We start from the raw sequence: 22,457 nt of genomic DNA, 5'->3' as shown, positions 1-22,457 counted from the left end.
CAGCCCTTTGTCTAACATGTCTACGCTGCACACACTACCCACTCATCAGCCACTTCGTAGCCCCGTTACCAGATGAACTGTCAATGTATCACAGTGCTTGTGTTCAACTAACCCTTATTCTACTTAATAATGGCCCCAAAGCACAAGAATAGTGATGCTAGCAATGTGGATATTTCCTTACTGTGCCTAATTCATAAATGCAACTTTATCATAGTTATGTATGTATAGGAAAAAACAGTATATGTAGGGTTCAGCACTATCTGTGGTTTCACGAAATACTAGGGGTCTTGGAACATATCCACTCTGGATAAAGGGGGACTACTGTATTAACATACTATTAAGTTCATCATTTGAAGTATACAAGTCCAATGATTTTTTAGTTCATTTAGAGTTGTTCAACCAACATATTAGAACATTTGCATCACCCTAAAAAAAACCCTTTATACTCATCAGCAGTCACTCCCCATCCCTCCTCCATCCAATCCTAATGTACTTTCTATCTCTATATCCTTTTCTATTTGGGACATTTCATATAAATGAAATCACATTAATATCTGGTCTTTTGTGACTGGCTTCTTTTAATGTTTTGAGGTTCATCCATGTTGTATCATATCAGTACTTCATTCCTTTTTATTAGCAAGTAATATTCCACTGTATGGAAATACTACCTTTTCTTCATTCATTAGCTGAGAGGCATCTAGGTTGTTTCCACTTTTTGGCTGTTACAAATAATGCTGTTATGAATATGGGTATACAAGTTAATTGTGTGGACATGTTCATTCTTCTTGGGTATATACCTAGGAGTAGAATTGCTGGGTCACATGGTAACTCTACTATTTAAAATGGGAGAAACTTGCAAAACTGTTTTCTAGACTGTCTGCACCATTTTACATTCCCATCAGCAGTTTATGAAGATTCCAGTTTTTCCACACCCTCCCCAATACCTGCTACTGTCTTTTCGATTATCACCATTTCAATGTGTGTGAAGTAGTATTTCATTGTAGTTTTGATTTGCATTTTCCTGATGACTAAGGATGTCAAGCATCTTTTCCTGTGCTTATTGGCTCTTTGTATATCTCCTTTGACAATTTCAGATCCTTTGGCCCCTCCCCCTATCCAGTATTGTAGTTTTTTTAAAAAAAAATATTCTGGGTAGCGATTCCTTATTAGATATATGATTGATTGGCAAATATTTTCCCCTAGCTTGGGAGTTGTCTTTTTACTCTTTTGGTGGTGGCTGCACATTCTGTTTTGTGCAACTTAAAATTTGTGGAGTAAGTCACAAGAGACATTACAATTAGGTGTTTGAGTTAATTGTTGCAAATCTAATTTCCTTTTTTTCTGTCCTAACCAACAGAAAATCTTCCGTGCCATGTACGACTATATGGCTGCTGATGCAGACGAGGTGTCCTTCAAAGATGGAGATGCTATCGTAAATGTTCAAGCTATTGATGAAGGTTGGATGTATGGCACTGTGCAGAGGACTGGCAGGACCGGCATGCTCCCAGCCAACTATGTTGAAGCTATTTAGGCACTTCAAAGCATCACTCCTGTCTTCAGGACCTAAAAGTCCTGCCATCAGAAGTTCACTTTAGACTCTCCACTATTGCCCAAGTTCTCAAGCTGCCTAATGGTTTTTGTATCAGTATGATTTAGGGTTGTACCATCCCTTAATTTGTTTCTATATGTACCCCAATAATTCTCCAGTAAAACAGAAGTTAGTATCACTAATCTGTCCAATTATTAAACTAGACTTTCTTCATTATCTTCTGAACTTGCACATAAAACTTAAGAGACATTAAACCCAAGCTTCATTATTTTTTAAATTACCATCAAATTTTCCTTTGGGTTTTAAAGTTTAATTTCCAAACAGACATTTTAAAAGCTTTCTGCACTGTTAATTATTGCTGTATCAACCCAGAGTGTTTCTACACTATAAAAATGTTGTTTAACATTATTTCTTCTCTAAAACAAGGGTTCTGATCATGTTAAACACATTTAAAAAAAAAAAAAAAACAACAAATAGCAGATAGTCACCGTTTCCCTGCTTACCGACTGCTGATGCTTTTATTTCTAAGCCAGTTCTGACGTTCTAAAGCTGAGTCAATGTAAACTGGTAATAAGCTAGTAACTAATAAAATCTGTAATTCTGCAACAAATACCACTGATGGAATGAGCCTTATTTTATTAATTTTAAGATCTACAGATGATAAAAACTTCATCAAAGCAAATCCCTTACACTAGACTTCACTAAAAAAAATTAAACTTAAAAAAAATGCACTGTTAAAAATGCACAAGTGTAGCTGTTCTCAAAACTATCCATATTTGTGTTCAGCAAGCTTCCTGTATAGCTTGGCTCATAAAGTTTTAGTTTTAAGTAAAATTAAGGGATACTAAACACATTTAGCAACATTACACAATAAAATGAAAAATACAATAAAATTAACGTTAAGTTCCTGCAAAAGAAAGTTTTAGAAACCAATGCTAACCTCAAGGGATCTTCCATGTCTTTTATCAGTGGGCTAGCAGTTTGTGGCAAAGGCATTAAATGGACAAAGGGTGGAGTGCCAACCAATAACGGCTTAATGCTCAAGTTTATAGGGTATCCTTTCTAAAAAGCAGAAGTTCTGTCCATGTTACTTTAGAGCTGTAGTAATACTGCTATCCTCAAACTTCTTAACGTGTGTCTCTCTGAGACTCACAGCTAGTACACTAGCTGAGAATGCATGTGGAAATGAAGGCAGAGATTGGGGTGATGCTTTTACATGCCAGGAAAGCCAAAAATTGACAGCAAACCACCAGAAGCTAGGCGAGAGGCATGTAACAGCCTTCTTCACAGTCCTCAGAACCAACCCTTGTGGATACCTTATCTTAAACTTCTAGCTTCCAGAACAAGACAATACATTTGTTATTTAAGGCACTCTCTGGCTGTTACAGCAGCCACAGTAAACTAACACAGTATGTTTCAACATGACTAGGTCTATTTTACATTTTTTTCTCTTAAAGTATGGATTTACAATCTCCCAAGACAAAAAGAAATAAAAGCAGAAATGAACAAATGGGGATCTATCAAACTTAAAAGTTTTTGCATAGGAAAGGAAACCATCAAAATAAAGACAACCTACAGATTGGGAGAAAATAATCTGCAAATGATGTGACCTACAAGGGGTTAATTTCCAAAATACACAAACAGCTCATACAGCTCAATATCAAAAAAGCCCCAAACAACCCAATCAAAAAAATGGCATAAGACTTAAATAAGACATTTCTCCGATAGAAGACAGAGATGACCAACAGGTACATGAAAAGATGCTTAACACTGCTAATTATTAGAGGAATGCAAATCAAAACCACAATGAAGTATCACCTTACACCGTCAGAATGGCCTTCATAAAAAAAGTCTACAACTAATAAATGCTGGAGAGGGTGTGGAGAAAAGGGAACCCTTGTACACTGTTGTAGGGGGAATGTAAACTGCTACATCTACTATGGAAAACAGTACGAAGGTTCCTTAAAAAACTAATAATAGAGTTACCTTATAATCCAGCAAGCCAACTCCTGGGCATACATCTGGAAAAGACAAAACTCTAATTGGAAAGGATACATACACCTCAATTTTCAAAGCAACACTAGTTACAATAGCCAAGACATGAAAACAACCCAAATGCCCATGAACAGATGATGAGTTCAAGATGTGTATGTGTGTGTGTATATTTTTTTTTATTCCTCAGCCATAAAAAAGAATGAAATATTGCCATTTGCAGCAACATGGATGGACCTAGATAATATCATACTAAGTGAAATCAAAGACAAATATCACTTCTATGTGGAATCTAAAAAATACAAATGAACAGACTCACAGACATAGAAAACAAACTTGCAGTTGCCAAAGGAGAAAGGCAAGGAGGGGGAGGGATAAATTAGGAATATAGGATTAAGATTCACACTACTATACATAAAATAATAAGTAACAAGAACTTACTGTTTAACATAGGGAACAAAATTCAATATCCTGTAATAACCTATAGTGGAAAATATGAAAAAAAATATATAACCAAATCACTTTGCTGCACATCTGAAACTAACAAAATACTGCATATCAACTATACTTTAAAAAAAAAAGTATGGACTTAGAAGTACATGGAACCCACAAAACTATGAATAAAACCAAAAACCTCTACGGTTAAAAAACAGGTCATAAAAGGTGGCAAGAATATGAATATTCATGTGATTGTAGAGGAATACAAGGTTCACTTTAGGTTGGTATTTGGATTATGCTATTTTTATTCATTTCAGGAGGCATCATTAGAGCAAAAAACATTTAAAACCCAAAAACCAAAGAAAAGCCAAGTACTAGAATTCTTTACTTTTTTTTTTTATTTTAGATTAAAGTGCATTTCTTTAAAAATTTTTCAATATCATGTTTCAACTGGCAATTGTACAGTCAAATCTCAATATACCATGAAAGTTTTACTGTGGATCAGACACAGGGTCTCTCTCCCTCAACCCAGTCATAATGAGCCTGAAAATACAGTTTTAGTATAGGTCTACCTGCTTCAAACACTGTATAAAGCATTACACAAACAAAACCGACTGCACCCTTATTTTCCATCTACTAATGCAGTTAACTGAGGAATGAACAGAAATTCTATGAAGTTTCAACTTAAATTATTTGACTTATCAAATATAAATACTTTCTGAATGTAAAACTAAGCTCTTTAGTTTTTCAAATGATGAAAACAAAAATATTGTAGGGCTAATAAATGACTGATTTGACTTCTCAGTCCTTTTCTAAGTGCATATTAGTCAAGTCTATCCACAGGAGGTAGTGTTTACACTGCAAGCAATCGATTACTCATCAACACAGAAAGCAAACTTCCCAAACCCCCCAATTTGTTTCACAGGTGTAATTTAACCAATTAGTGCCAGGTGCCTTCCTTCACATAACAGGTCCAATAACCCATGGCAAACATATAACAATAACTTAAGAGTTTTAGGAGAAAAACGTGTACCTAAAAAGTACTAGTATCTCCTAGTATATGAGTATTTGAGCAACAGTAAGATATAAATGGAATCGGGGAACCCATTATATACAGTAAACTAAACAGCAATAGAAATTAAGAAACTAAGGAAACAGAATCCCTTTTCTGCCAGCTAGAAGTAACCAAATTGACTATATTTCATATATGAACAAAACTATCTCTTACGACAAGGACTGGCACAATTTATGTAAAGGGCCCGATAATAGTCAATATGTTCAGTACTACAGGCCACACAGTCTGTCAGTCTACTCAGTTCTGCCACTGACGCAGGAAAACAGCCAAATAAGTAAATGAGCATGGCTGTGTCCCAGTGAAACCTTATTTACCAGCAATAAAATTTAAATTGTATACATTTCATGTCTTTTGATTTTTTCCAACCATTTAGAAAATGTAAAAAACCATTCTTAGCTCATTAGATGTGAAAATAGGTGGCAGGCCCTGCTCTTTAAAAACCTACTAGGTAAGAATGCCATCTTTCATTTTCTATACTCAAAATTGATTGTTCTCAATTCCATTTTTTCTATAAGAAAATTTCCACCCATAAAAATAAAGAACTTTTTAGACACTTGTTAATTATTCGGTTAAGTATCAAAATAGCCACTATACTATATTCCATTTTCAGTTCCACAACACTTTATTTTGAAGGTGCACTTTCTAGTTATATGCAGTTTATCCATTTAAGAAATGCCTTTTGTTGGAAATATTTACTAATTTGGGGAGGAGGCAGAATATTAAATAATAATGTATTTGAAATAGTTACTCAAGGTACTTATAAACATTGATTATGGTACTGTGTTAAGTATACAGTAACTCTCACAGACCACTGACTACAAAATTATTTAAGTTACTTGCAAAATACATAGAACTCTTTGTCCCTATACTTAACGGCCTAATTGCTTTATCAATATTTCAGCTCAGCCTGTCTTTCCCTTTCACTTCACTTAATCATTTATCAGTGCATCCATTTCTATCAGCATATAAGCTTGCTGTCTAATAAGCTTAATTTCATCCACAATTATAAAATGGCACACTGGCCTAATGCTATTGTCTCCTCTACTACAGGTAGAGGACCAAAAGTTACATAGGTTTTTTCTTCCATGTGACATCAATTTAAATACTGCCTTCAATTTTATACTCACAGTTAAGGGGAGAGATTACCTTTTATTCTAATGGCATATTTCAGGGGAGTAAGCATTTACAGCTTGGCACTTCATGTTTGGTTTTAATTCTTCTTTGGTGAAAGGCTTGGCATATAAAGAAAAAAGTGGTTAAGACCACATTGTAAAATTTAACATTCTATTCCAAGAACTGAGTAAACACTCAAAATGATGTTAGACTACTCATCTATTAAGTATCTGTAGATCTTCAAACACAAATGACTCAGATTTTGATGGGTACTTTCAAAAAGCAATATACAAGGCCTGGCAGATAAAAGATATCATTAATGGAGCCATCAGAAACCACAAAACCCAGATGTGTTTTACAACTCAAGCAATCAATAAATTCTGATAAATCAATTTTTAAAACCCATTACTTCACTTCTGGTGACATTTCCTTAAGTGCTTTGGATAAGGGAATATACCATCTTAACAGAACGCCAAGAAATTAACTGATTTTAGAGAATCAGGTTATTCAACTCTCTCAACCCCATTTTACAATGAAATACTAACTTTCAACCATGTTAACAGAACAGCAGTCACCAGAGACCTTCAGTAAAATGACAAGGCACATTTGTCAGAACTGACTTACGGCACTAATTTTACTGCCAAATTAATCTTAGTTAGGGGTAGTCTGTTTTATATGTTCATTAATAAAGTAATGAAGTCTCGTAAGTTAGAAGGCAAGATTCATTTAAGAGACTAAATGCCTAATACTGTGAAAATTTACCTTTATATCAACAAAAAATCAGAACATAATCCACAAATACTTCTAAGACTCCACGTTGTCCAAATTGCTTAATAAAGTTCTTTATAACATAAAATACTTGTCTTCCATATTTAAAAGGCTCCAAATGAGGCAAAATTCTACCTTTAACAATTTAAATTTCTGAACTTTAATTTGAAAGCTTGAAGACAAGTCTGCATCCTCAACTATAAATTTGAAAAGTTACTTTTAAAAAGACTAGCTTTTATCACTTGTGGCAATAATTCTAAGGACTTAAATCTGCTTGGTTTAACAAAACCTAATTGTTAGTTTGAAGTCTCTTACACTTCCCTACTACAAATGCAGTCCAGACATCAGCGTTTGTATAGATCACACGGCAATTTTTAGAAATGAACTATTAGGTGCCCATCACAGACTTACTGAATCAGAATTTGCATTGTTACATATACAAGCAAGTTTGAGAAGCACCGAGTTGAAAGTCAGAACTTCACTCTAATGTTGTATACAAAGTACAAGACCTTCCTTGGCTTAGGGATAAAGTAGACATGAGTTGTACTAGTGAGTAAGCAGCTCCCTCCCTTGACTGGAGTTTTAGCCTAATAATATCAACAATCACTAACTGACAAATTATCTCCCTGAAAATTATCAAGAATATGAGATGGAATATAGGCCCTTCTTACTAGACTATGAAATCAAAGTTGGAAGGAATGGCATGGAGGGAAAATGTGCCCCCTTTCAGTCACATTTTTGTTAAATTTCACCTATGCCTCTCCCTTTTAAAGAGCACTTACTTTTAACTACTCTCATTCCTTTAAAAAGAAAAAAACTCAAAACTTACACTTATTTTTCATATACTTCTCCCACTTTTCCGTACTTTTGCTTTTTGCCCTGCCACCTTTATTTTAGGCAAGATACATAATCCAACTTTAACATTTTAATGATTTTTAAATATATAATAGAATACCTGACTATTTTCAAGATGCAAAGAAAAAACAAAGCATGGGCAATGTCATGATCTACCATGCTTCTGAAGTTCACATTTAAACCTTATTTTTGACTGTATTAACATATTACATTATTCCTTAACCTGACACATCCTATACTCTACAAGGAGTCTAGAACTAAGGTTCCATACTGTTCAACAATGGCTTTCAAACTTGTTGAAACAGCAGAGTATCTTTTAATAATAGACTCACTGAAATACTAAAAACTTAAAATCCACTATCCATTTTGGAACATGAAAAATTATACCATGGTTCTTGCATGTAACTAACTAGATTCTTATAAATGCATAAAATAAGAAATCACATTTGAGGAATCTTACTAATATTTGCTGTGTTTTATTAACCATTAGAAAATATTTCGAAAAAAACTGATTTCACTTTAGCAGTGAAACAGCACACACTGGAGCTGATCAAGGAATATTAATGCTTTTTGGTATTTAGGAATCATTCAAAGAAAAATTTGTAGTAAATTTTAAGAATACTGAAAATAAAATGCCTTAAATATACACTCATAATTACATAAACAAAGATTAGCAAACCGGTTTTTGCCCTCAAATATTTTTAAATATCTATCTATTGAACCACGATGTTTTTAAATTAAAATTTGTGCTTGCATCAAGCCATTTAAGTAAATGGTAATCATTTTGGTCACATTTTCTGCTATACTGTTCACCTTCCCAAGAACTTCATCCTACCAGGAAGTTAGTTCACACAAACATAAAAATATATAGTCAAGAAATGAGCTAATTCTGCCTCCTATAAACACGTATTTACACATCCCCCTTCTTACTCATACCTGTTCACTAAAAATGTATGTGCCCTTTTACTGTTAAGTATAAGTTGGGAAGTAAATGATAGACATACTTAAACCATAATTATAATTCTGTTTTTAAAATTCCTATTTTTTCGTTATTTCTCCAAGCTGCAATCCTCAGTTCAATGGTCCCAGAATTTCTTTTAAAACCATCCTCAGTATATAAATATCAAGCTTAAATCTCAAAATATCTATAATACAATGATAATGGATTTATTATAAAAAACACTAACTTTTATTGTGACTATTTGGCAGTCCACTTCTGAATATAGAGCTAACCAGACACAAGGATTAAACTTTCTATAAGTTGATGAAGAATGTGTGCCTTTTCAAGTAAAGGTTAGTTCCGAGTAAGTCTGAAACTAAGGCTCACTCATTCTATTCAGAGAACAAGTGAGACATTCTCATGGTTAAAAAGAGGAAACAAATATGGGAAAGTTAGGCACTAATACTAGTTGGTAAAATTTACAAATGTTTTAATTATATACACCCTATTATTTTAAACTGGGTTAAAATACACATTATTTTGAAAGAACAATTTCAAATTTCTTCCAAGTATGCTTTAGGTATAGTTGAAAAGAGCAGATAAACTCTAGACTTCTTATAATCCAAGTTATAATTAAAATATTCAAGGTAAATTCTCATTAAAAAGAAATGTAATGTGGCACGCTTTCTAGTGGCTGTTACCCTCTTCCAAACCAAAAAAAAAAAAAAAAAAAAAAAAAAAGGGTTATGGGCATGAACAGCAAAGTTGTCATGTAACACTTTCTCAACTATAACTTTACTTGTTCTGCTTACTTTAGAAAATCATGTTTTAACTAAGAGTATTAACTAAGTACAAAACTATTTGTTGTTTTATTTGTAGATACAGAATCCTACAAACATCTGCGGCAAGCCCACAAAGCACTTCTATTGTCCATACTGATAGCTCAGTATTCAATATATACAAAATATTTCTATTAAACAAAACAAAGGTATTCACAAGAGGCTGCGGAAAAACTCATGCAATTAACGAAGACTGAAATTTATAAATTAAAAACTTAATCTATACATAATGTACAAATAATCGTGCATTTTAGATGAATGTTATGTCTCATAAGAGTGTTTTCACAGGCAAATGTTGCTGCACAAATATTTGCTAATGCAAATGAATGAATCTTAGTAAATTCTGCTTTTATATTTAACCCCCAAATTGAAACTTTTGCTATTTTTGAAGGTTGTCCAAATGAAGTTGACATCTACAAAAAAAGTTCCAATTCTTTTGCATCTCATTTAGGGTGTTTTACCAAGAGCAAATTTCTTAAACCTCAGGCATAGCAAATATAAATTTAGAAAAAGAAATGAAGTATAAACACCTATCAGTTCAGCAAAAAGTTCAAATAAAAATTTTCAATTTTACTGAGAACAAGCACTTACATAAAATGCTTCATTAGAATATACATAAGTGAAATAAAACGTATGCTTTTGTTCCTAGTTTTTGCTTTCACATTTCAGTAAGATAATTTAAATTTTTGGAAAAATTACACATAGCAACCAAGAAAACACATTATACAGGAAAAAAATGCTCTCACCAAAGTGAACTTACTGAATAAATCATTTGACTTTCAGAGTTTGAAATGTTACCAACTTCGCAATTGTTCAGTCTGAAATTGTGCTATATTACCAGAACTTATTTTATGAAATCAGTATATCAGTGATTTTTTTTTAAACTTAAATTTTCTCTTAGAATACTAAATAGAATTTTCGTGGGCTGGTGACCTCCAACGTGACTGCAAATTTTTGATTATAGAGTTTGCCATGCTACCAAGTTTCTCATGCATTTCAAATAATTGGCTTCCTGAGTAATTATGGAGATCTTCTGAATCCATTTGAAGAGCTAGTGCACTAATCTGTGCCAGAAGATTTTTTGACAGTGGACTCTCTAAAGCAACAGGATCAATTAAATCTAAAAGAAAGAGAGAAAAGGATAATTAAATCTTTCCAAATAAACCTTAAACTGTATCCATCTCCTTTTAAGTTAATAAAAAGTTTAAGTGCTTAGGTTTCACGTTGAGTGCAGGTTGCTCAAGAAAACAAGGCAACAGAAAAACTTCCGTAACTTACTCTGTGCCATTAAAGAAATCACTAAATCACTTCATTTTTATGAACAATGTAACTAGAACACAATGTTTTATATCCTCATTTGAGACCTTGAAAGAGTAAAAAGTGACAATTAGAGAAAAAGCAACTAGATATACTTGAAGACAAATCAGTTACTTTTTCATACACTTGGCAACTATCACACAAAAAATACTTGTTGAATTCATAGGGCATGGTCAAATTAAAACTAAAAGCATAATAACAAAACATCTCTTCAAAAAAGTCAGCTGATCTTATAAATTATCCTACTCTGCTAAAATATACCTGAGGCAAGTCTTTCTTCATCAAGAGAGAGAGATTTATTTTCCATTCCATTCATTGTTTTTTCGGAAATATCAAAAACTGGAATCTCTTCTAGTCCACGAGACTTCACCTTGATTATACATTCAAGCCAGCAAAAATAAGAACAAAAGTGACAGACTGAACGTTATTTTCAATAGGACTAACAGTACTAATACAGGAAAAGAATCTGACATACTATGTTCCACAGTCAATCACATGATTAGCTTAGGTAATATTGCTAAGAAATCATGTTCTACTAACAACTCAAAAAATAGCTTTACACAGCGTTTCTTCAAAGAGGTGATTAAGGAATTTATAATTTTTCCTACTGGACTCATCAAGAAATATAACCGTGGTAGGCAAGAAAAATTCATTCCCCAGGTTCAGAATATGGGAAAAGCAAATCTAAGGCAAAGATTTCCAAGGTTAACATACGGAATTCTTTTTAAAAAAGAATGTAATTTTCAAAGGTATTTCCAGGACTTATTATTACTGGATTGAGACAATACTAATTTCAGAATGTTAGAGTTACCATATGACCTAGCAATTCAACTCCTACATATACACCCAAGAGAAATAAAAATATATGTCCACACAAAAACTTGTATATGAATGTACCTAAAAGCATATTCATAACAGAAAAGGGTGTAAACAACCCTAATGTTCCTCAACCGGTAGATAACCAAAATGCTGTACAGCCATACCATACCAGGGGTTATTATTTAACCATAAAAATGAACAAGGTACTAATACATGTGAACCTTGAATATGCACAAAGAAGCCAGTCACATAAGACTACAGATTACATAACCTTCCTTTAATGAAATGTCTGCAATAGACAAAGCTAAACACAAAGATAAGTGGATTGTCTCAGGTGTAGAGATGCAAACCAACTGTTAATGAGTACAGGACTTTTTCCCAGGTAATAAAAAAAAAAAGTTATAAAATTAGGTCTTGGTGAGGGTTATGTAACTTTGTGAATAAAAAAGAACATATAAAAATTTTTTAAAATAAATAAATTAATCTAATCCTCCCCCAATAGCTTAAAAAAATAAAAATAGTAAACAAACAAACAAAAAAACAAAACAAAGACCACTTAACTGAATGCTTTGGGTGGGTGAATTTTATGTATGTGGCTGTATAAAGCAGTTTAAATGCTTCATCTCTAAGACTGTAAATTACTAATAGTTTTTTTTTAAAGAATTGGTCAACAAATCTTTTTACATATCACAAATACATTAATACTAAAGCAAAAACTTTCAAGAATACAGAAGTCTTCAATATTGAGTTAGCAAACTCTAGTCTCATAAATTCTAATAGAATGTTGGTTTTCACCCTTTAAGCACCCTACTTTTCATTTATTCACAATTCTGCATACTATCAATGAACACAAAATGTGTATCTAAGTGGATTTCAAGAGAGTCTATAAATCCTTCTGAAATTATATACAAAATTTTCTATATTTTTATAGGAAAAAAGAATATTTGCTTTCATAAAAATCTTGAAAAACATCCATGACCCATAATGTTTATGTCTTAAAAGTTGATAGAAAGAATAAGTAAAAAGTAATGGTCATGATTGTGTTGAATATCAAAGTCAAACTACTGTTAACTACAAGTCTGCAAGATTTCTGTAAGTGTTTAGGAATAGCAGCCATGAAACCAATCATCAATTCAGTAGAAATAAAAGAGATAAGGGGAAAGGAGAACAGAATGCAAAGAATAAAAAGATGTAATACAGAAGAACAGTATAAAATAAATGAGGAAACTCCTCTATGGAGTTATAAACCTTTTAAGTTACTCTTGACTGCAGGGGAAGGGAAGTTTTTAAGCAAGAATAGTTTAAATGCAAATTTCTGTAATTGTACTGCTTGATCATTTATTTGTACATGATTTGTAACTAACATCTCAGTTTTTACCTGCTGCTCATGATATAGTCTGAGAGCCTTTTTTACATTAGACACTTTAGGAGAACGTATAGGAAGAGTTTTTATTTCAGATGCTGTAAGAGTACTCAAATCACCAATTGTTTTTATATTCTTGGCTCTGATGAGTTGTCCCAGTCCTCTCGCCCTAAAGAGATGAAAGAAACAGGAGAAATGTCATTACATAGTTTCACATTTATTTGTGAGGGCCTATCCAGCTGAATTTCCTGATTTAAGCTCAATCATAACTGAATTTATATAGGCCAACCCAGCCCACTCTGGGGAGAGGCGTATGTACATTTAAGACAGAAATTGAATCTGATGTGTATGCCTGGTTTAAGTGATAGCACTGGAAATAGACTGAGCCTAACTTACTTCACTTACATTATGACATACTAGCTGTCTGACTTTGGTGGATTAGCCTTCATTATAAACACTTTATAAAGTGAAAATAATTATACTCCTTATCGTATTTATATTAGCATTAAAAAAGATAATGTATGCAAAACTTGGCAAATATTTAGCATACAATTATCTTAGCCATTACTATATTATGATAAATGCTTCTATTACTGCTCTATCTCAGCCATCTTCCCCAGCTAAATTTTCATTTATTTCTACTCTGGTGTGTGTGAATATATGTAAAATCAATTCTAAACATGAGAACCTTGATCATTTAAATATTCCTCTTAAATAAATGGCATCTTTAAGTATAAGCCAGGATCCTAACCGCTTACCACATGTTGGACGTAATCTGAGGTAAAATGATGTCAACCGGTGCCACACAGTTCATCAAGGCAGGGTAAATGCTTTCTGTTGGGCATGGCATATATTCCTTAGCCATCTCTACAATCTTAAAATAAATTTCAAAAGCTGTTAAACAGAGGTCACCTGACTAAATGTGAAAATATAAAGTTGCATGAAAACTAAAGCATTTCTTACTAAACACTTCTTTGAGCTCTTAAATTTAGGGCTACGTGATCCTGGGGACAGAAATCCTTTGGCTGAAGTGGTATTATGCTAGACAGAAGAAAGGAGAAAAAAAAAACTCAGAACCCTAGATAACTATAATTTTACAACTTTATTTTCACAACTTAAGACCACAGTAATTTCTTAAAATTTTCAGAAAATGTAATAGTAATACTGAATCAATTACTTGCTGCATCACTATTGCCTCTTAACACCTTTTCAATTCATGTCTGAATTGAACAATATATCCAAATGAATTTTTTTTTAAGACAAATTACCCAACCCAATTCTGTGTCTGTACGTGTATTATTTTAAAGCCTACAGCTCACCTTATACTGTGCAGTAGGTGAAGTTTTAACACTTTTTACCATGGGAGAACTATTTGAAGAATGGCACCTAACAGTAGAGCATCGTCTATCAATGTCATCTGCCAATCCTGCTTGGTATATTGGATCTGCAAAGGAGACACGGCGAACCTGAAAACATACGTCATGTTTTTACTTAACAAAATTAAGTTTTTAATAATAACACTGTAAACTCTCATTATAAGGTTAGCCAAAAACAGAACATGGGTTTAGAAGCTAAATTTATTTCATTAGAGGCCAACTGCACATAGCTGCAGCTTTTCCTAGTGACTGCTTTCACAGATATTACTCAAGACCAAGGATCATTCCAATTATCTATGTCCTAAACTGTTCCACATAATACAGCAACAAGGAGCTTGTGAAACAAGTACAGTAGGAGAAACTTAAAATTGCATATGACAGTTAAAATTCTATAATCAAATTCTACTAACCTTACAGGCTCACCATGAACTGTAAACAACAAGGTAAGCACGGAGAGACAGTACCAACTGGCCTCTAGTATATCTTATTAATCTCTGTTCTTAATTCTTTAAGGGTACCAGAGTCACAGCAACTGAGTGGCAATTTTTATCTTTCTTAGCCCAGCTTGAAGTCATTCTGGCCGCTTCTAAACTCTCTGTTCACTCATTCAGCCATTTAAGTACATGACAAAGCATTTAAACCACTACATACAAATGACTCCTGATCTCGATTCCCCAGAGTGGGCAGATTCTGTACATATCTGCTATAGAAAACTAACATTGTACTATTGCCTAAATTAAAAATTAAATATGAGCTACTATCAAACAAAACATGACTAGTTAACTTGTATTAATCTAAAGAATACTGAAGACATCAAATGCATTCTATCTTCATAAACTTCTCAAGAACTTCTATGGCCTATTTAAACTTAAAGTTAAAAAAAAAAAAAAAGTAAGAGCCTCAAAACAAAAGCAAAGCAAAACCAAACCAAAAAAAAAATCTCAAAAGGTGTTAAGTCTTCCTAAGGACTAATTTCTGAATTCTCAGTATAAGAATTTTCAGTATATTTTGGGGAAGTCTTCACAATGTGCTGGCTAAGGGCAAAATTAAGGGGCAGTGTAATTATATTTATATAAACAAGTTTATACACATAAACACATATATTCTACAGTAGATGGAAAGTTCAATTTCAAAATTAAGGAATGCCTGCATCATACCTTTCAAAACATTTACTTTACTAAGCAAAGGACAAATTGAGCTATGTAAGCACATGCAACTTTTCCTTTTTAAATTTTATTTATTCATCAAAATATGTGCAAGTCACAGGGCCAAGAGCTAAAGTAGATACATATATAATCCATATGTTTACAAACTAAAGGAGTTCTATGAAGATGGGGACATAAATAATTAGAAATGAAATCATATCCAGAAACTGATAAAGACACAACTTAAAGAGATTTTGTTCTCTTTTTAATTAGATGAGGTCTCAAAATAAGAGTTTAAATAAGTACTTAAATGTGAAACAATATAATGTCCTAGTACAAAGTAAGTGCTAAATTTTATCAGTCTCTAAATCTGTTTCCTCATATATTATTGCATGAAGAGCAGAAAGAAATCACCATTAGAGATTATCAATTCTGCAAAAGGTGAACAATGGTGATGGTTGTATAGAGAACTTTAGCTTAGTGTCCTGAAATAAAGGAATTTCAAGGGCTTCAGTTTCCTTTCTCAATACCTTTCCTTCTACGTGCACTTTCCCCTAGCCACCATGGTAAATATTCAAAAGGAGTGGTCATATAAGACTAATATTCTGTCAATCAGCAGGTGTCACCATATGGCCAAAATATTCCAATTAAATATGGACTCATTAATACTGAGCCTCAATCCCTACCTTGTGAACAGGTGATGAGATCTCATCTTCTTGGGATCTTTTTAGTCCTCTCTTTAAAATGCTGGTGGATGGAGAAGCCAAAGGAGACCAGACACAGCGTCCTTGCATGCCACTAGGACTGTCATTTGCTGATGCAAGTAAAGGATCAAGATCCCCTAATTTTTGAGGAGATGTATTATTGTCTTCTGATATAAGTTCGGAGACAGCTGTTCCAGAAGTCAGAGGTTGTGCTGTTTCCTCCACTTTCTCTGAAGTATGATGATCTTGTAAAACTCCATCATTTCCTGCTACCATTTGATTGTCATCTAATTTTGTTTCCTCAAATTCATTACATTCAGTATTTGTTTCAGTTTTATTAGAGTTAACGTTTCCTTCTTTAGTGCTCGTCTCAAGTGTGTCGGGAACAAAGTTATTGATTTCTACATATAACCTCTTCATCTCAGCTTCTACAGGCTCAGAGGCTTTGATAGTCAAGTCCTCGTCCTCTGCTTCACTGACATGGTCAGTTTCAGCAGTCACCTCGCCAATCACTGTTTCTGCACAACTTCCCATTTCAGCATTCATTTCTTCAGATGAGTCTGGATTAGATTCATTACCTCCTCTGTCTAGTTCCCCAACTGCTGTCTGTTCAGAAATCTCTATCTGAGCACTCAGTTTTACAGGTGTGCTATTATCAGAATGACCAATACCTGAATCCTCAGTTACTGCTTCTTCAGCTGCATCTGCTTCAGATTCATCCCTTCTTTCACTGTTTTCCTCAGTTAACTCTTTCTCCGAAATACCAGTTTTGACACTCTTTTGTTCAGAGACGCTAACCTCAGATTTATCACTTTCAACATCCAATTCCATAGCATCTACTTCTTCTGGATTCATTTCTGCTTTTACTTCACATGCATTTGCTTCAACATTAACAATATTCTCTATACTCGATTCCTTTTTTGAGACAGCCTCTGGCTTTTCTTCTTTGGTCTCCAAAGTAAAACATTCCAGTGAAGTATCTTTGGTATCATCTAAACATAGGCCACTAGTTTTACATTTTTTACTGGATGGCTCCTGACTTTCAAGAGATGTTGGTTCCTTAGAATTCCTATCACAAGTTTCTTTAAAATTTACCATTCCAGAAGGAAGAGAGTCTTGAATAGTATTTTCTTTCAGCTCAGTTTCAGACACAATTGGTGAATCATTAGTAGTATCATTCTCCTCCTTGAGATCTAAATGAAAATTCACAGTATGATGCTCATCTAAAAGTTTTACTTCGGAGTGCAGATCAGCTTTAGAAGTTTCTGAGATAGTTACAGGTGTTCGCACATCTGTCTTTTTTGTTTCACTGACCTTTACATCATAATTTTCTGTGTCCTTTAACCCAACTGACTTTTCCTGAGGCTGTGATTTTTCTCCACAGCAATCGCAACCCTTAGATCTCCTCACCCTCCTACTTCTCTTGTGTTGGCATTCAAGTGTTTGGAGAGTTTTTTCAGAAAGCAAAGAAATATCTGCTGTCCCTACTTTTGAAGATTCCCCCACACTATTTTCTACAGAATCGCGCTTATGCAATCTCTTATTGGCATTTCTAGTCCTTAGATTTGATTCTGGTACAGGAAGATTTAAAAAGGGACTTTCTGAATATCTGCTAGTTTTACTTTTTCCCTCGTAAGTATCTGCTACATCATCAGAAACTTGTAGTAAGTCTGAAGATGCTGTAGAATCTTGAAGAATTACAGTATTATTTTCATCTTTTTCACAGATCTGAGATTTTATGTCTGTGTCTACTTCAAAATTCACTTTATAATCATGTGTTTCATGTTCAACTTTTATACATTCCTGTTTTACCATTTTCTCTTCTGGATCTTCAATGTCAACACTGTCATTGCTTCTGTTTTTCCATTTTCCAGATCTCTTCTTTTTAGAACTCTCTTCTTTTGCCTCAGAACTATCAGATTCTGAGTTTTCAATGCTGGAAAGTAAACCCTGGGATGCTCTTCTTGTTTGGTATCGTGTTCGTCCCCTTACTGATTTCTCAGAGGATTTATCTGCAATGTCCTGGGCACCATCTCCCTCAGATTTAGTATTCTCAAGATCTGGCTTTCTTCTATTTTCATCAGTTTCAGAGTTAGTGCTGGTTTCCCCAAAAGTCTTCTCATGTAAATTATTTCCTTTCTCAATTAAATTTTCCTGTACAGTTTGTTCAGAAATCAGTTTTTGTTTAGGTAACAAATCATCTTTTACCTGCAGTGGACTTTTCTGAAGAGTCTTTTCTTCTTCCTTACGTCTTTCCCTTTTCTGATGATTATTTTCTTTATCTTGGCTATCAGTGGTTGGCTCTGTTGTTTCTGAACGTCGTCTTAAAGATCGTCTAAGGGTTTTTTGATTTGAAGTTATCTGAATGTGACTATCCTCATTTACTGTTTGATCTGCTGTTATTATGGCTGGGGGTGTATTTTCTTTGGACTCCAAATTTATTTCTAAGGCTTTCTCTTCTACAGTATTGTTTTCTAATAACACAGCATTTTCTACTGTTGGTTTAAGCATTATATCCTCACACTCCACTGTAGATTCAGAGAGATGAACCTGATTATCTAACACACATTCTGTTTGATTAAGCAAATCAGGTGGGTTATTTTCTAAGGCTACCATGCCATCAGCAGATTCCTGAGTACTTTTTGCCTGATCAGACTTCATTAAGGGCTTAGACTTTTTATTTCCTATTTGTTCAGCTTTACTTGACCTGCGGCCTGATCTCTTACTTCCATGCACTATTTTTTCAGAGTCAGATTTTGAAAGAGCCGTTTCTCTTTTCTTTGCTTTTGGTGGATTATCTGTTTTAGTCGTGCCTTCCTGGTTATTTTTCACTGTAACAGTTGATGCCATGTTATTCAAGGGGGATGGACTAAAAGGTCTATTTTCTGAACCATCAAACTTCTCCAAAGTAATAAAAGACTGCCTTCGACTTGTAGGCTGTGGGGGAGCTCCAGGAATAGTGGCATTAGAGCTACTGCTGACACCATAAGTATTTTCTGTACTAGGTGCACATTCGGTCGGCGTTTTCTTTGATGCAATTAAAGCTTTTTTTCTGGCATCATTATTACTGCTCAGTATTTCTGGATTGGTTTTCTCAATAGAACCACACTCATTACTCGAAAAGGAAGCCTTTTCAAGATGTTCATCCATACCACAGTTTTCCATGACAAGTTGAGGCATGACACTGTCACTTTCCTTTTGTTCTTCCTGCACAGAAATGGACATATACATATAGATTAACCAGCAAACAAGTCTGACATTCTGGGGAAATTTCTGTATAAAACTTCAGTAATTCAAAAGGTAATGTAACTTTCAGTATTTTGCAAATATCCCAAAGGTGGTAGGAGATGTCCATTAATTTGTGTTTCCAATTATAAGTATTCAATAAAGCTAAATATACTTAAACATACTGCACTCATACCCACATACACTGACTACAATTTTGTTAAAGTCTGCTAAGGAGAGTTAAGAGATTATACAAAAATCTTAGTATTAATATAAGTGACGCCATAATGGAAGGGTGAGTCTAAATACCCTGAAATACAAAATATCAAGTATACCTTAAGTACCATCTTGGAATCTTCCTTTGATTTTTCAGTTAAAGTAGGAATTTCCCTGAAATAAATAAGTGCATAAATTAGAGTACTGTTAATTTAAAAATTAGAAAACTAGTTACTTCAACAACTTCCATACTCACATAGATTCTTCCTGACTATACTGAGAAAATAAAGTATCTTGTGAAACATCCAAATTATTATACATGGCAGGAATATCACACCTGAAAAAGATTTTTTATATTAAACTTCAAAAATTTGATATTCCTACAATTAGAAATTAACCTTAGCACTTAAAATACAGTACAGTATACACAGCATCTTAGTTCTGAACACAAAATTATAGTTCACTGCATAAGATCTAAATGTAAATACATGACTGAAAGTGTGCTGTACACCAGAAACTGACACAACATTGTAAACTATAACTCAATAAAAAAAAATGTAAATACAGAATACTCAAATCAAGAGTACAAAGGAGTACAAACCTCTTTGTTTTGAATACTTCTTTCTGATGTTCAGTTAGTATTCTTTCTTTTGCTTCTTTTCCTTCTGGAGGTATAAACACAAAGTCAGTAGACTTTTCTTCTTCCAAAGGCATTTCACTCTTTGGTTTTGGAGTTGAAGAGTCTAGTGGCAACTGCAAATTTAAAAAATAAACGTGTATTTAAATTCCCAAATTATTTTTCAATATGTCAATCTCTCTTCTCACACTGATAGTTTTTGATAATAACTAGGAATTTAAAGTTCATATCCATAAAATATTCCTACTTAATAACAACTAATACAATGTCCCTCACTTTCATTCTGCCTCTATTAAAAACTCAGAAAATAAAAATTATTATAGCTCTTTCAAAAGCAGGCAAATGTGTGCTTACGAAAAAACACGGGCAAATGTTTTTCAGGCCAACACACAAATGGTTTAGCAGGAGAGTGCATCTGCAGCTCTGAAGCTGAAGCACAAACTAGTCAAACTAAGTTAAAAACTGCCAAAATAATATGCCCTCCATACCAGTAATATTGGTACTATGTTATTTTTATACATTTTTAGCAGCTGTTTTTTCATTCTAATTTACAATTGCTACAAGACTGTGTCAAAGTTATTCTTTAAAATAACATTTTTCTTTCCTTTTGCCAGGGCCATGGTCTCAAGATTCTAGAATACTCCTTTATTGGAGATCCTGAAAAAATTATTGTCTGAAAATCAGTTAATTGGCTACTAGCGACTAGATATTTAGTTTCAGATTTGAGGTTAAAATGCAAATCTCACCTAGTCATTCTCTTTCAATTCAAGAACAAGTTATAAAATATTCTTTTACGCTACCTATGTTATAGTTATTCATATCTAGTTTCATTCCATCTGCCTGGACTAACTATACTTAATGGATGCTAAGTATTATACAGACTTAACCTTACTAAGTAATCATCTCCCAAAGATTCTGTATTTCCACGCCATCCAGTTTTTCTAGGCCAAACTCTATTACTTCCCTACAATCCCATCTTTTATTTAGTCTTTCAGTTTTTTCTTCCAATTAAAAGTTTTATGTTCCCAAGCTTCCATACATTTTAATTTAAAAAGTTCTACTAAATACACTTTAGAAAAACATACTTTGGCAGGTAGTTTCACACTTTCTTTTGTACTCTTTGTTTGTGCCAAAAAGGAATCTCTTTTTCCACTTGATTTTCTTTCCATGCCACTTATTGTCATATTTAATTGTGAATTTTCTGTCTGTTTTTGTAAAAATAAAGCAATTTCATTAAGGGCAAATGCTCATTTTATTTCCTTTTCACATTTTGATTCCAGTGTAATGAACACTCATTTCAAAATTTTTTAATTATTCAAATCTACTAAGATCACATCAAAGAAAAGAAAGCCACTGTAATGTAGTAACAGCAAACAGATTTCCAAATTACACAGCAGTAGTTCTTTTGCATCATTTACTTTTACAAAATCTGAAAAAATTAGATACACTAAATAAATACTAAAATGAAATAAATTACTGGGCTCAAATACCCCTCTTATTACTGGAAATTTTTCTAAAAGAATATCAAAGCCATAAAACTTTAAACAATAAAACATGCTTGACAGAAAATATTAACTATCAGGTCCCAATACGGCTTTTTTCAGGCCAAATTACACTGAACGAGTCTCAACAAGTCTACATAATTGATGAAATTTTTATTTTATCCAAAAACTCAAACTAGAGTACTTAGCCAGCTGTTAACGCTTTTTGCCTTACATGGGTTCTTATTAAAAAAAAAACAAAAAAACAGCTAGATTCCATTTGTTGTTAAATAGGGAAAAGTTGCCTACGGATGTACTCTTATCTTTACTCCTTACTCTTCAGATAGTAATCAAGTATTACAAGGATGCGTTTTTCTGACAGAAGGAATGAGATTCAATGGAAAGAAATGAGAAAATGAAGGGTAGCTCTTGCTTAGAGATTGTTACATTAAGTAACCATGTATACTTGATTGATGGCCTAGATTTACCAGCCATCAATTTCCTAATATTCCTAGTTTACCTAAAGCAACATTTAACCATATACTTAAATAATTCCAACCTTTGCAAAAAAAATACACACAAGGTGCCAGTTAAAAAAAAAAAGA

The 22,457-nt window shown here is 33.4% G+C and overlaps 2 protein-coding genes and 1 pseudogene across 12 annotated transcripts in view; 1 reads left to right on the top strand and 2 right to left on the bottom strand.

Annotated features, from left to right (window-relative positions):
• Positions 1-2,161, top strand: part of NEB (nebulin) — a 226,036-nt gene extending 223,875 nt beyond the window's left edge. The window contains 1 exon segment of the mRNA XM_032479425.1: positions 1,358-2,161. Coding sequence (XP_032335316.1) covers positions 1,358-1,531 — 174 coding nt within the window. The 3' untranslated portion in view covers positions 1,532-2,161.
• LOC116663621 overlaps positions 1-22,457 on the bottom strand; it is a 544,445-nt pseudogene that overhangs the window by 450,748 nt on the left and 71,240 nt on the right.
• RIF1 (replication timing regulatory factor 1) overlaps positions 3,536-22,457 on the bottom strand; it is a 51,657-nt gene continuing 32,735 nt past the window's right edge. For 4 of the 11 annotated variants that reach the window (XM_032479426.1, XM_032479428.1, XM_032479427.1 and 1 more), the window contains exons 26-36: positions 21,457-21,576; positions 20,336-20,487; positions 19,991-20,071; positions 19,854-19,908; positions 16,276-19,500; positions 14,388-14,534; positions 14,032-14,109; positions 13,827-13,942; positions 13,084-13,237; positions 11,148-11,256; positions 4,360-10,689 (exon numbers count right to left, since the gene is read on the bottom strand). In XM_032479426.1, coding sequence (XP_032335317.1) covers positions 10,475-10,689; positions 11,148-11,256; positions 13,084-13,237; positions 13,827-13,942; positions 14,032-14,109; positions 14,388-14,534; positions 16,276-19,500; positions 19,854-19,908; positions 19,991-20,071; positions 20,336-20,487; positions 21,457-21,576 — 4,452 coding nt within the window. In that variant the 3' untranslated portion in view covers positions 4,360-10,474. Of the gene's footprint in view, positions 3,571-3,982; positions 4,023-4,359; positions 10,690-11,147; positions 11,257-13,083; positions 13,238-13,826; positions 13,943-14,031; positions 14,110-14,387; positions 14,535-16,275; positions 19,501-19,853; positions 19,909-19,990; positions 20,072-20,335; positions 20,488-21,456; positions 21,577-22,457 lie in introns of those variants that run through there. The other 7 variants (XR_004319851.1, XR_004319849.1, XR_004319850.1 and 4 more) reach the window with 7 other exon arrangements.

Source organism: Camelus ferus, chromosome 5 (assembly GCF_009834535.1).
Source record: "Camelus ferus isolate YT-003-E chromosome 5, BCGSAC_Cfer_1.0, whole genome shotgun sequence".
NCBI lineage: Eukaryota > Metazoa > Chordata > Mammalia > Artiodactyla > Camelidae > Camelus > Camelus ferus.
The sequence above is the reverse complement of the archived record's forward strand: the minus strand, read 5'-3'. Positions and strand labels throughout refer to the sequence as shown.